Here is a 15,859-nt window from a genome sequence, read left to right on the forward strand (position 1 = left end):
TCTTCATTCATCACTGTCGTAGTTCCGGACACGATGTGTTCTATTTATTAGTTTCCTTTATTTCACATCAGGTGAGCTACCTGAAGTCGTTTTGCCAAAGTTGCATTTTGTTGTGGAAACCGAAATTATCATCGATTTCCTGTTATTTTGTGGGAACCATTCGCTTAAGTCGCGGACACGCGTCTCTTATTGCACACTGCAGCCGCAGTCCGTTTGGCGTTAGCTATTGCGGTACTGGGCAGTGCGTGTGTGTATCGAAACTATACCTGTCTAGACGGTGACGAGTGTTCGTCACAATGTTTATACCGGCTACCAAAGTCTACTGATAGCTCTATAACAACAAATTGTTACTTCTATAAAAAAACAAAAAAGCCTCTGCAAGCCTTTGATAATTTAAGCCAAAAAAATATTTTAAACGCCAATTTTAAAATATTTTTTTGGCTTAAATATTTGTACTAAAGGGGCGAGAATGTGATATTCCCTTGCATGACTAGACTTCATGGAAACTCCACACATATTTAATGTTTGCATGTACAACTTGCATTAAATTAAAAGTACAAAGATAAAATACGACCATTTGTACGGAGGATAAGTGTGTTACAAAAATCGTGTTCGCCACTAATGCTCCCGTTGGCTGGTCAGGCGAGCAATCATTCCCCAGCCCTGCCGAATTGCTGTTACTAACGCACAGACACGTTAGCCGGACTGTCTGTAGTAACGAGGATCACAATTTTGACAGGTTATGTCATAATAGAAATAATCTAGGATTAAAACCTGAAGCTAGTATGGCGTGTGATATTGTATGGAGAGTTCACATGATTTCAGTCGCCAACAATCAAACTCCATATACTGACTAGTTTCGAGAAAGCTAGCAGAATTCGTACTTTTTAAAATGAGAATCAAATTTCCGACTTTTATTGTGCAAGCCTAGTCCTTGCTTTTACTCTCCTTGTCAGCTTTCACTCATTTGCTGATACTAATTATCATAACACAGAGTGAATTAGTATCTAGTTAAAGAATAGAATTAATCTTTTTCTTATTTTAATAAACCCCTGTAAATAAATTCTTTTTCTAAATAGCTCATAATTTTTTTAAATTTACTTATGTTGTCATTTTTTCCATTCACTTTACAGAATAATTCATCTTATGAAAAGCAGATTAACGTAAAAGAAGGTGGAATATGCCAGTCACATCAACGTACTCGTCTAGTGGTAGTCGATACATTCAACCACCTGCAAGCCAATTCTCAAAATCAAGTTTCTCCGATCGTGTATACTACTCACCGCTATTGAACAGTACTAAGACTAGCAGTTTTCGAAACAGTAGTCTTTATCGCAACAGTATGTAAATGTTTGATTCATGTTTTTTTTTCAATTTAACCTTTACGGAAAGAGTGTGACTAATTTCAACTAACAAATATGCCGACTATTTTACAAAATAAATTTATTGTAATTCATTTGTAAGTATTAATCTGAGCATTAATAGAAAAATCTCAAGTGTTCATATGGGCCCCACAACACATTCTGGCAGTCTCGTGGTACAGTCGTTAATTAAAACGACTTAGTTGTAGTAAGTCATGGGTTATAGGGTAGAATAGACCGTCTCTTCGTAGCAAGGACTGTGTGACTATCCGACAGCGTGGAACTAAACAAAATGTCGCAAGTCCGTATAAGTCGGCATTTCTGCGAACGACATTATGCCCCAATTTTGGCATAAAGAAGAGCCACCACTACAAGATTTAAGCGAAAATTTTTGATACATATCTAATAAATTGTTGTAAACAAAAAGAAACGCTAATATTTTTCCACAAAAACAAAAGCACTGACACACAACATTCCACAACGGGATCGCTGTCGATCACCTTCTTATGGCACATGAGTCCGCTATCCTCATGACATACTCCAGCCATCGTATCCTGTGAGCCTTCGCCACCGTAACGATGTTCGATTCGCCATACAGCTCAGCAAGCTAGTGGTTCATCCTTCTCCTCCACGCTCCATGCTCGAACACACCGCCAAAGATGGTCCGGAGGATGCGTCGCTCAAACACGCCCAGAGCGTTTGCATCCTCTGCTCGGATGGTCCAGGATTCGTGTCCGTAGAGGACTACCGGGCGAATCAATGCGCGATATATCTCACATTTCGTGCGGGCTTGAAGTCTTCTGGATATCAGCAGTCGGTGATGCGCATAGTATGCCCGATTTTCTTGGACAATGCGTCTCCGGATATCACTGCTGATGTTGTTGTCCGAAGTAACGACCAGCCCGAGAAAGCAAAACTCCTTTAATACCTCGAGATTGCCGCCGTCATCTAATACACTGCTTCCCAGATGCTCTGAGTCACCGGCGAGCAGGTACTTCGTCTTCTTCGCATTGATTCTCAATCCATTTCATGCTGCTTCGCGTTTGAGTCCTCACAAACCTTCGATGTTTTCGTGCCGATGATGTCGATGTCATCCGCGAAGCCAAGAATATGGAGAGACCGATAGAGGATCGTGCCAAAGAGAGTGTGCTTTTTAATGTGTATTTGCAAGTGCGCGGGGTTTTGTCTGAAGAAACGTAGCTTGACATGGTTTCATATTGCGTTGAAAGCATTCTGTTTATGTGTGTTATCATGTGAAACAGCGTGTGTCTACACTTGGATATAAGCTAAAGTTTGCATCGACAGCAGCGCTTGTTCCTCGGACGAGAACGCAGGTGTGCTGTTTCATGAATGTGAATGCGACACCGGTGCGAAATGGACACGCGCTCAATAGCAATGAACTCGGCATTCCCTCACAGGTGTTTCTCCAGTGCACGCCATTGAAAGGCCTTCGTGCATCTCTGCGTTGAACGTTGTGTGCGCATGGAATGCTTGGTGCGTGAATTGAGCTGGTTTGCAGTTGTTCTTTTCAACGAGCGTTTTGTTTCATGAGTGCGGCAGTATTCTGTTCTCGATTTTGAAGGGAAGACGCTTACTCGCGTAATCGTTGATAGTTTTATCCATGCGATGTTTTCGCTGCTCGACAACGATGTAATCCATCGCGTATAGAAGTAGAACGCAGGCAGAGCACGGGATCAGCCGTGTCCAAGTTTTAAACCAGCCCGTTCTTGACGGTCCAAGCAAGCAATGTTAGTAACAATGGGTCGAGGTAAACATCGTACCGATTATCAGCGCCATATGATAAAGCGAATGGCGGCTGCTGACATTAAGCGCAAAACGATCGAGTTCGTAATGGAACGATCGCGCACTTTTGTGGCAAACGCGCTTCGGACAACCGAAACGTGCTTAGACAACCGAAACGCGCTTGGACAACCGAAACGCGCAAGAAAACCGGACGTCTTCAGAAGACCACGGCGAAAGAAGACCGTAAAATTGTTATTATATCGAAAACACACTGATCGCAAGGGCAGTGGTTCTGCTTACTACATCAAAAACTTAACCCAAAACACAAAAAACTACTAACAAAACTATCCGAAACGACCTACTTGTGAAACAAACACACACACCAATACACATTCACGCACACACATGAACACACACACACATACACACACATGCACACACACACAAACACAAACACACAAACCACACATAGACCTGTCCCAACGGGTGCATGCTGCGTTGAAAACACTAGGGTCCTATCATTCTGTCCGATACTGTACCTACCCGCTGCGCAAAGCGACGGAAGACGTTATGGCGTTCTGAGAATTTTATCATGCCTTCCTTTTCTCTCCAACGGCAAATTTGTCGAGCAGCTCGTCGAGCTGCCCGTCCCTGGCTCCGCCTCATACCCCTCGCCTGAGCGCGCTGCCGCTGGTTTGGATGTGTTGGTGCGTCAGACAGCCAATCGCTGTCAGCCGTCGTCCGTGCTCTTTCCTTCCCTAGCGCTATCTCATTCTCGCGTGTGGTCAATGCTCGCGAGCTGTTGTGGCGCCTAAAAATGCCGTTAACAAACATTGCGGCGATGAAGTTGCATTTTCACAAATCAAACCAAAAAAGCGCAATGAGTTCAAACGCTGCAATGTAAAAATGATTAAGGAATCGCTAGTTTACGCTGGAGGGTTTGCTGTGCAACGCGCTGAACTCCAATTCGCATTGACACGTTCAGCCCGGCGCTGATTTTCATCAACTTTTCGTTCCACCAACATCAAGAACGCAAGCTGATTGTGAAACCAGCATCCTGGAAAGTTCACTGGTAATCCCTGGGACATGTCATCGTGCTGAACGTGTTAAGCATTAAGCATAACTTTGTTACCCTAAGCTTTTGTTTTCGTATGCTGTAGATTACATAGATATGCTAAGTATCCTGCGCATGGTTGTGAGTGTGCGTGTGTGTGCACAACTGTCGCCAAATGTGTTTTCTTCCGGAATGTTATGATCAATCGGTCAAAGAAAGGAAGGTGTTCATGAAAGGCGGAAAGACGAATTGAGGCCCCTGTCAATGGTAACTGATGACCGGGAGGAAGGGGTACTGACACACAGCTGTTGGAAGATTGAACAGTATACTTAAATTGCCGGCAGATGGATGGGGGGGGGGGGGGGGGGTTGGCCATGGGACCCCTACGATCATCGGTCGCAGGCCCTAAAATTGTTATCGCCATGGGGGGAGGGGAGGTGCAAATGGTTCTCCAGGTTCTTCTTTCTGGGGGCCCTTGTCGCTAATACTCTGTCCACTTGTAGACATACGGCATAATACAGACTAGAGATCTTCGGCGACCGCCTAGTCCGCCTACCGTTAGATCCGCCGATGGTTCATGACGGTGTTTTTTTTATCGTGGACGTGCATCCTTCCCCCTGCCTGCAGCGTATGCATCGAGCAGGAGACAGTGTGGGAGTATGCAAGTAACCCGCTGGATGGGAGCGGTCGCGAGGCAACGCCATCGTTCCGCACATCTGCATGCCCGTCGTGGGTTCTAATCACGTATGAACCGTCCGTCGTAGCAAGGGGTTAGTCACCGGCTCAGGCTACGTGGTACTCAAGTCCTGAAAAGGCCGGCATGATTGCGTAGGCCATTACGCCAATAATAATTGTTGCGAAAGCAACTTCGTCGGCTCCTCGACGGTAGCGAATATGAAAAATAACGACCGTTTTCACCAACGTACAATGTACTTTATTAATCACCGGCTCGACCGAATGTAATTATTAACTGTAGTTTTAAAAACGCGGTCTTTGTCGTTCGCTAGTTTTGAAAGAGGCCAATTATCCTGCGCACGGTCTATTTAAGCCCTTTCTTCCCGCGATGGCCGTTGCGCCATCGCGTTACGCAGCGAACGTTGCCCTTTTCCCGATATCCGAATTTCGAACATCGACTTTGACAGCCGAGATGTTTACACCTATCTCCTGTCTTTATCTGTTTGTTTTGGTTTGCGTGTGCCATAAAAGAGGCACGCAGTTTGTTGGCACAGTTACATGTAACAATAACAATTATAATAATAAGAAGAACTTAGCATAGCAGTCCACACCCGGGGAAGGTTTTTGTTTTGACTTTGGTGCTGCCGGGTCTACTGCTGTGGCGCGACAAATGCACGGAATGCACTCGACCAAAACATGAACCTACCGATCCGAACCCATTCCAAGGCATTGCCGGTCAATCGGCGTCATGATAATTACTCCAAAGCCACCAGATTCTGGACGGACAGGTGCAGCACCATACGCTCACCGTAATAAACAAATCCAGAATCCTCTTTTGTATGAATTAAATTCAAAATGTTGTTTCCACTTGCGTCCGCTAGCTGAATTGGAAATAAATGTGCAACATATCACACGCACGTTTGCTTCGATCGTGTATCTTTTTGATACCCCCAACAGCAGAGCCGATCGCAAAGCTACCAATGCCAATGGTTGTGTTGTCTCTCAGGTAGCGAGATCGAAAATGCATGGACTTTGTAGCCGCAGCGGATGAAAATGTACCCATCAGAATCAAATAATTTTGGGGTTTCCAAACGCACGCACACACACAAACACACTCTCTCTCTCACACACACATACTCTCTCTCTTTCTCACACACACACACACACACACACACACATACACACACACACACACACACACACACACACACACACACACACACACACACAGGGGTGGCGCGCTAAGGCACCTACGAACGCGCGCACGCGAGAACGCACCTAGGAAAGCGCGCATGCAAGCACGCACCCCCCATCAAACCCCCCCTCCCCTTCCGCTATCATCAGCTATCATATAGCGCATCATCATCCAAAGCGGCTGGCGGGGTGGGGGATCGCGGCATGATACAGTGAACGATCACTTTCCCCGCGCTGTGTGTGTGCGTGTGTGTGTCGTGACCCGAAAACTCGAGACAGATTTCGACACATTAAAAAAATAATTATTGCCACTTTACACTGTGCTACATAATGCTTAGAAGGTCGTTGAAGCATCAAACATGTTCAAATTAAAAAATATTAGTTTAGTGTTAGACGTTCTCCTACGCTTGTTTTAAATAGACTTCTTCACCCTCAACTGGCAGGGGCATCGAATGGTCTCATCAGCAGCGGCACGAAATAAAATAAACCATCAATACACCGATAACACTTTAAATCCCAAGCCAACCCAACCAGCTTCTCCCGCATCGTCTCAAGGTCACACACAAATTAATAAATGCTAACACCCACCAATAACAATACACAACCGCAATGCACATATATGAATCAACGCATACACCACAAACACCCAATTAGCTGGCGGCGGAAGGCACGGGCAGAAGCGCAAGTAAGGCAAGGCAGGGTGAGGGAGGGAGAATAAGCGGACGAGAAAATGGGCGCCAATATTTTTAAATATTTTTTTTGACCGTTTTTTTTTTGCTCCGCCGCCATAAATAGTTCTTGCTCGACTTGCTCGACCCCGCTGCGCAAATTCGAGCAGTTTCCAGCGCAGAAAATGCACCAAAATCTGCGCTGACCAGCTTAATGCTTAACACGTTCAGCACGATGACATGTCCCAGGGACTACCAGTGAACTTTCCAGGATGCTGTTTTCACAATCAGCTTGCGTTCTTGATGTTGGTGGAACGAAAAGTTGATGAAAATCAGCGCCGGGCTGAACGTGTCAATGCGAATTGGAGTTCAGCGCGTTGCACAGCAAACCCTCCAGCGTAAACTAGCGATTCCTTAATCATTTTTACATTGCAGCGTTTGAACTCATTGCGCTTTTTTGGTTTGATTTGTGAAAATGCAACTTCATCGCCGCAATGTTTGTTAACGGCATTTTTAGGCGCCACAACAGCTCGCGAGCATTGACCACACGCGAGAATGAGATAGCGCTAGGGAGGGAAAGAGCACGGACGACGGCTGACAGCGATTGGCCGTCTGACGCACCAACACATCCAAACCAGCGGCAGCGCGCTCAGGCGAGGGGTATGAGGCGGAGCCAGGGACGGGCAGCTCGACGAGCTGCTCGACAAATTTGCCGTTGGAGAGAAAAGGAAGGCATGATAAAATTCTCAGAACGCCATAACGTCTTCCGTCGCTTTGCGCAGCGGGCTGGTATAACAGTGCGATTGGTAGCATAATAAACACCTGAATTTTGACATTTTATTTTGCAAACACCCACACAAATTTATAAAGCGATCTTATCGTTGAACAACACTGGAAAAAAAATATGAATAAAAAAAAAATATTTTAAAATACCATAAGATTTCGAGCAGATGATACTACTCGCAACCCTCGCAATGTTTGACGGGTCCGTCTTTCAAATTTTCATTATCAGCTGATGCATTTCCAAGTGCCACAAATCCACTAAACGACCACTAAACAGATTCGAAACTACTCAAGCGCTCTACCTAAACGGAATATAGAAAGACTTCGTTTAGCAGACGGTGAACGACTCATGCATTCTAAAAATAGCAAAAAGCTAGTGGCACCATCTGTTGGTGGGATATCCAACCAGAGGAGCTTCCTCGCTTGGAAGAGAGCTTTCTCATTTTCTCTGTACTGTTGTATGGTTTCGCATTGGAGGTATGCATCGCTAGAACTAAAACGGCAATACGATTGTTTAACTACTAAACTCCAATGAAAACCTCCAGCACTGAAACAAGAGAGATTCGTGTGAAGGACTTTAGTGTTGATACCCTCATATCTGACCCCACACGACCATTCATATCAATTTTTACGCGGAAAGTTAGAAGATGATGATGAAACTTGATTAGATTTGATGAAACATGTCGAAACACATTGCAAGAAAAGGGCAGCAATTTAATGCACCAAAGCCTGCGCTAGCCAGCGCAGATTTTGGCTGGTCACCCGCGCAGGACTGCAGCCCCGCTGCGCAAATTCGAGCAGTTTCCAGCGCAGGAAATGTACCATGTGTGTGTGTGTGTGCGCTTGCGCGCGCGTGTGTGTGTTTGTGTGTGTGTGTGTGTGTGTGTGTGTGTGTGTGTGTGTGTGTGTGTGTGTGTGTGTGTGTGTGTGTGTGTGTGTGTGTGTGTGTGTGTGTGTGTGTGTGTGTGTGTGTGTGTGTGTGTGTGTGTGTGTGTGTGTGTGTGTGTGTGTGTGTGTGAGTTTGCGCCCGTGTTTGTATGTGTGCGTGCGTTTTTAAACCCCAAAACTATTTCATTCTGATGCGTACATTTTCATCCGCTGCGGCTACAAAGTCCATGCATTTTCGATCTCGCTACCTGAGAGACAACAGAACCATTGGCATTGGCATCTTTGCGATCGGCTCTGCTGTTGGGGGTATTAAAAAGACACATGATTTAAGCAAACGTGCATGTGATATATTGCACATTTATTTCCAATTCAGCTAGTGGACGCAAGTGGAAACAACATTTTGAATTTAATTCATACAAAAGAGGATTCTGGATTTGTTTATTACGGTGCGCGTATGGTGCTGCACCTGTCCGTCCAGAATCTGGTGGCTTGTTGGTTTGGAGTAGTTATCATGACGCCGATTGACCGGCAATGCCTTGGAATGGGTTCGGATCGATAGGTTCATGTTTTGGTCGAGTGCATTCCGTGTATTTGTCTCGTCACAGCGGTAGCCCGGCAGTACCAAAGTCAAGACAAACTCTTACCCGGGTGTGGACTGCTATGCTAAGTTCTTTTTATTATTATTATTATTATTATTATTATTATTATTATTATTATTATTATTATGCTTGGCGTAATAGCCAACGCGATCATGCCGGCCTTTTCAGGACTTGAGTACCACGTAGCCTGAGCCGGTGACTAATCCCTTGCTACGACGGACGGTTCATACGTGATTAGAACCCACGACGGGCATGCAGATGTCCGGAATGATGGCGGTGCCGCGGGCCCGCTCCTATCCAGCGTGCAACTTGCATACTGCCACACTGTCTCCTGCCCGGTGCATACGCAGCAGGCAGGAGGAAGAATGCACCTCCACAGTTTAAAAAAAAAAAAAAACACCGTCATGAACCAGCGGCGGACCGAACAGTAGGTGGACTAGGCGGTCGCCGATGATCTCTAGGCTGTAGTATGCCGTATGTCTACAAGTAGACAGAGTATAAACGAAAAGGGCCCCCGGAAAGATGGTCTTTGGGGCTCCGTGGCTGGAGAACCATTTGCACCTCCCCTTCCCCCATGGCGACAACAATTTTAGGGCCTGTGACCAATAATCGTAGGGGTCCCATGGCCACCACCCCCTCCCCTCCCCCCCATCCGCCGGCAATTTAAGTATACCGTTCAATATTCCTGCTCCCGGTCATCAGTTACCATTGACAGGGGCCTCAATTCGTCCTTCCGCCTTTTATGAACACCTTCCTTTCACATTTGGCGAAAGTGTTGCACACACACGCACGCTCACACCCATTCCTTAGTCATTTTTATATTGCAGTGTTTGAACTCATTGCGCTTTTTCGGTTTGATTTGTGAAAATGCAACTTCATCGCTGCAATGTTAGTTAACGGCATTTTTAGGCGCCACAACAGCTCATGAGCATTGACCACACGCGAGAAAGAGATAGCGCTATGGAGGGAAAAAGCACGGACGACGGCTGACATCGATTGGCCGTCTGACGCACCAACACATCCAAACCTTCGACAGCGCGCTCAGGCGAGGGGTATGAGGCTGAGCCAGGGACGGGTAGCTCGACGAGCTGCTCGACAAATTTGCCATTGGAGAGAAAAGGAAGGCATGATAAAATTCTCCGAACGCCATGATTTCTTCCGTCGCTTTACGCTGCGGGATGTTTCGTTTTCAACTTCAAACAACAACAACTACACGAGGAGGCTCGGGGACACTCATCAGGGGAAAATCGCTCAAATTAGAGCGAGAGACAGATAGAAAATGTGAAAGGTATAAAATCTTCGTATAAAAGGTATAATATATAAATCTTCGGCTTTTGACCGTTCGGTTTTCTCTCTACGAGGTAAGCGGCCGATTTTGTGTTCGGCTGCAGTGCTGATGGCTTGTTCCACCATACGCCAGTGGTCTGCGAGAGGCATCACGGCGATGTTGTTGTCCGCCCGAAGCTTTTCCCCGAACGCTGTCGCACACCCCTCCGCCACATCAGCACACTTCAACCGGTCCGGGGTGAGCCTTGGGGTGGGCCGACTCCGTTGGTGGTTAACCACGGAGAGTTTCTGGTGCAGCTTTACCTTACTTACTTACTTATCCGGCGCTACAACCGCTTTGCAGTCTTGGCCTGCCTCAGGAGTGTCCGAAACCGCTCACAGTCTCGCGCCTTCGTCTGCCAGTCCGTTATCCCGGCCTTAATGGCGGACGCCTCCACGCCATCTTGCCACCTCAATTTGGGCCTGCCACGCCTCCTCTGTCCTTGTGGACGGCCTAAAAAGACTTTGCGGACTGGGTCGTCCGTTTCCATGCGTACAACATCGCCAGCCCACCGGAACCTGAGTAGTATCAAGTATCCTTCTGAGCATCTTCCTCTCGAACGTGGCTAAGAGGGGTTCGTCAGATTTGGACAGTGCCCATGTCTCAGAGGCATTTGTGAGTATCGGTACTATATAGGTTCTATACTGTCTCAGCTTCGTCCGTCGCGACAGGTTTTTTGAGGTGAACTGATTTTTCAGGCTATAGAATGATCAATTGGCAGCTAGCGTCCTTGCTCACAACTCTTCCATGAGATTGTCGGAACTGACCCTTGAACCGACATAGATGAATTGTGAGAAAACTTCAAAAGTGCGTTCACCTATCTGTACGTCACACCTATGTAGGTTCTCATAGGAGAGCCGCAGACCAATGCTGTCTCTATCATCAGTGTCTACCCGTAGTCTCCACCCTCGAGTCGCGCTAGAGATGGCCCTCTCTAGCGCCAGGTTGAACAGAATACAGGCAAGCCCGTCCCCCTGGCGCAGACCTTTGATGGTAGCAAAAGGTCTTGAGAGTTTGCCATCCACCCTCACCTGGCAAGTAACGATGGTCATAGTCATTCTATGACCAACTAGCCTTATCCGTTTGGCCGGGATTCCAAAAGAGATCATGGCGTTGTACAATTTTACCCTGACTATGCTATCATATGCGGCATTGAAATCAATGATGAGTATGTGTCGTGTCTGTATTCAGCCATCTTCTCCAGGATCTGCCGCATGATGTAGATCGCGAGTCATTTGCTATCTATTTCGGATGTACGCATCAGCGGAATGATTTCTGCTCACGTCTGGTTCGCTTAGCGGTCAAAATGAAAAAGAGCGTTTTTATTTCATTGCACGGTAGTGCAGTTATCCGGTTCGGTACGATTACCGAATCAAACCGATTGCATGCGGTGTAACGCAAGTGTGGTGTGTTAGCGCAACTACACACCTGTGGTGTGGTGCAGATTGCGTGCGAGGTACGCCACATCACTTCTCTCTTTTTTTAAATTTATCTGTTAGATAAATTTTCCTACCGTATCTCGTCTGATCGACAGCTGTTCGAGCCCCAAGCGGATCGGTCGTTTTTGCGAGCAGGTAATTTTCCTCATCAACGGGGGTGGTACTTTGGATCGGAGACTCATCATTCATCATGATTGGACCTTCATAAGGAGGGGTTAAATCGGGTTTCGCGGCGTCGATGCAGACAAAAACATGCGAACAGGATTTTAATTGTACATATACTTTTTTTTCGTGTTGAGATTCAATGTCGGGGGTGGCTTCAACGCTGACATTATATTTTTTAAATTGGTTATTTAGTTAGGCGTGGTGTTAGGTGACTTCGAGGGTTCATCAAAAAATCGTTCATCAGGTGAGTTATGCATTGGTTGCACCGATGTCTTCTTTTACGCTAGAGCGCATACCAAGCAGCACTATTGGGAGTGCTTCCAACGAGCGTGTTTGTGGCAAAGGATAGCGGTTTTAGCTGTCGATGAATCCTTTCAATCTTGCCGTTTGATTGGAGGTGGTAAGGTTTGTTCGAAGGTGGTCGATTCCCAGCGTTGCGGACAATGAACGAAACATTTCCGATTCAAACTGCGTTCCGAGGTCGGTGGTTATTTTAAAAGGAACACCAAATCTCAAAATCCATCCTGTGATAAAGGAACGTGCAACAGTTTCGGCGGTGATATTGCGGATCGGTATTACCTCAGGCCAACGCGTAAATTTATCGATCATCGTTAAGCAGTACGCATTTCATTCTGATGGTGTTAGTGGTCCGATTAGATCTATGTGTACGTGTGTGAAGCGTGCGTTCGGTTTGGATATAGCGGTGGTCATACAAAGCGTTGCGATACCAGGTGTGTTGTTCTTCTAATACCAGGATGCGATAAGCTGTGCAGTTTGGAGATGATTAGTTTTCTGTGCGCTTTGGAAACGAAAGGTCGGATGTATTGTGAGGAAATATCGCAGAAAATAGATTTAGTAGAGTTCGGTATAGCCAGTGATTTTAATACCAGTGATGATGTTTCCGGTGGGTTATTTAAAAAATGCTGTAGATCTCTATCGGTTTGTTGTGCATCTGCTAATTGGTTATAATCGATGAGCGTGCTTATGCTATCTATACGGCTTAGCATATCTGCTACTAGGTGTTTGCCGGCCACGTGTCGTATATTGGTGGTGTATTCGCTAATAAAAAAGCAGTCTTCTTTGTTGCGTGGGATTGGCTCTTTCGAGTTTTTGGTCAAATGCAGTGGTTAACGGTTTGTGATCAGTGTATACGATAAATTCACATGATTCCAAAAGATCTTTAAAATGCTTTATGGATTCGTATATAGCATTAAGTTCACGATCATAAGTACTGGCTTTCTTAAGTGCAGATGACAAACTCTTAGAAAAGAAAACGAGAGGTTCGATACCCTTGCTAGTCAACTGATTTATTGTAGCTCATATAGCATGACTTGAAGCGTCAACATCTAAGGCGAGCTTTGCATTTGGTGAAAGGTGAGCTTATAAAGTTTGCCAGATCGTGTTTGCATTCCCAAATGCTTGCGTACTATTTTCATGTCATGTAAGTATAGTGGAGTTTTTTTATATTGCCATTCATCATACTGTGAAAAATTTATTTGCGCTCTGCTGCATGCGGTATAAAACGCTGGTAAAAATTAATCGTTCCAAGGAAGCGTTTCATTTGTCTGGCTATGGTTGGTTTTAGGAAATCAAAAATAGCTTGAACCTTGCTGGGTTTTGGTTTAATACCATCTGTGGTTACAAGATGACCGAGAAATTCTACCTTTGTTTGCGCGATCTGACTTTTTGTTGAATTAATTGTTAGACCGTTCTGCTTCAAACGTTCGAACAGTATGCGCAAATGATGGAGGTGCTGTTCTTCGTTCTCGGAGGCAACGCATAAATCGTCAACATACGGAAAAACTAAATGTAAATCGCCAATGAAGGAATGCAAGTGCCGTTGTAACGTTTGTCCCGCGTTTCAAAGGCCAAATGTCATGAATTTAAATTAAAATAACCCGAATGGTATTGAAATTGCTGTTTTGGGTGTGTCTCCAGGAGTCACAGGTATTTGATGGTATGCACGTTGCAAGTCGATGCATGAAAATATTTTTCTGTTATGCAGAATATTTGAAAAATCTTGAATGGGGGGCACAGGATACCGGTCAGGAACGGCAATAGCATTCAAGCTCCTATAGTCCCCACAGTGTCGCAATTTCCCATCTGTTTTCTTTACGAGGAGTAAAGGGCTTGCCCAACAGCTTACAAATGCTTTTATTATGAGGAAGTCAAATTCCGCTTTTGCTTCACGTATCCTTTCTGGGTCCAAATGATGTGGACGGCAAAGGACGGGTGGACCGGTGGTAATTATTTGGTGTGTTACGTTTGCATTGACTGGCTTGCATTTGTTATCGAAGATCGTGATATCTTTGTATTCGTTTGCTAGTAGTGTATTAATGATGTGTGTTTTTTTATTAGCTCGTTGCGTTTGGTATTTAGGAGTAGATCGAAGTGTTTTAAAAAATCAGCTTCGATAATATGCGAATCTTTAAGCAATACGGCCTTTTTGGACCGTTACTCCCGAATAAAAAAAAAATATGCAAATCTACATCTGCTATTGTAAATGGTGATTTATTGATTAAGATTGGATGTCTATGGTTAGGTTTTTTGTGCCGTACGTACCGATTGAGCTGCCGTTTGCAGCGAAAAGTCTTCTGGCTGGCATCGGGTTCATTCTGTTCATTTCATTCTGTGTTGTTGTTCACATAGAAGCGCGTGATAAAAAATACACTTAGTGTTTGTGTCATTAGAGTGTTCTTTCTCACACTTCTCTGCCTTGTTTCCATGGCGATAGTGGAACCAACAGATCCAGCGGCGAGGTGCGCGTGATTGTGTGCGTGATCGCATTGCGCTAAAAGTTCGTTGCCCCCATGGCTGGCTAGACGGATGACGCTGTCTAGATCGAGCATTTGTATGTGCGTTGCTATCTGCATACGAATATCGATCAGCTGTTAGAACTTCATCTAGGCGGCGAGAGAGTGGTTGGTTGAGAAAAATCTTCACACCACTTTGCTGTTCTTGCTGAAATTTCGTGATATCCATGAGTGCATACCAAATCAACAAACTTGCTTCGACAAAATACAGTTCACATCTGTATAAAACTTTATGAAACAGAGATGAACATGAGCAGAATAGACTGCAACCCTGCGCAACAATAAAAACTCCAATTTCAATACTTTTTTTCGCCAATTTTTAATCGATATCAATGACTAAACAATCAGTAATGGGACCCTTTCCGATGTAAGTTCATCGTCGACTGATCTGAGCCTGTCAGCTGTTTGCATTTTGTAGCAGTTTTCGAGCAGCTATCTAAGTGGGTATAATATACAGGTGGGCTTATCGCAAGGTGTATGAATTTAGAAGGCTGATTTTTATCGCTTTTGCTTCTGAATGAAAATTTTAAGAGTGTTTTGAGTATTCATCAATCCTCAAGAATGCTTGTTTGAACAAAAGTTTTCACCCATTCTGTCAAAAAATGATATTCAAATTTGGTTTTGAAAAACATGCTACGAGACCACCTGGACTACATAAACTTCGATTCTAGATTCCACCACGTGATCTCTTTAATGCAACTTGGGGTAAATTACCTGCTATGATCGGAGTTGGTTTTATTTATTCTCAAAAGAAGTTACAGGTTTCGTACTTTTAGTTCCGAGTTGTATGTCGGAAAGTTGTCGTTTTCGCTAAGCCAGTTACGTTTGTCTTTTATTGACAAGAACGATGGTTCTAAACGATATTTTCTTTCCTACTTTACAGTTTCCAGCTCGTGTTTCATAATACGGACGATTTGATTTAAAATCGTCATCGTGAGCATAACATGACAACAATATTTTGCTTTTACGTTGGCGTTTACCTATACCAGGGGTCTCCAAACTACGGCCCGCGGGCCGCATGCGGCCCTCAAGAGCTTAAAATGCGGCCCCGATGACTTTGCCAGATTTAGAATAAATATTAGGTTATTTTGACTTTTTCAAAAGAAATTGTATTTTTTATACATATCTTAGACAAAAATTAAGCTTTAGT

The 15,859-nt window shown here is 44.9% G+C and overlaps 1 protein-coding gene across 6 annotated transcripts in view; it reads left to right on the forward strand.

Annotated features, from left to right (window-relative positions):
• Positions 1-15,859, forward strand: part of LOC120906149 (ubiquitin carboxyl-terminal hydrolase Usp2) — a 177,352-nt gene that overhangs the window by 13,036 nt on the left and 148,457 nt on the right. For all 6 annotated transcript variants that reach the window (XM_040317637.1, XM_040317633.1, XM_040317635.1 and 3 more), the window contains one exon: positions 1,134-1,340. In XM_040317637.1, the coding sequence (XP_040173571.1) occupies positions 1,181-1,340 (160 nt within the window). In that variant the 5' untranslated portion in view covers positions 1,134-1,180. The remainder of the gene's footprint in view (positions 1-1,133; positions 1,341-15,859) is intronic.

The sequence above is a fragment of the Anopheles arabiensis genome, chromosome X, assembly GCF_016920715.1.
Source record: "Anopheles arabiensis isolate DONGOLA chromosome X, AaraD3, whole genome shotgun sequence".
NCBI lineage: Eukaryota > Metazoa > Arthropoda > Insecta > Diptera > Culicidae > Anopheles > Anopheles arabiensis.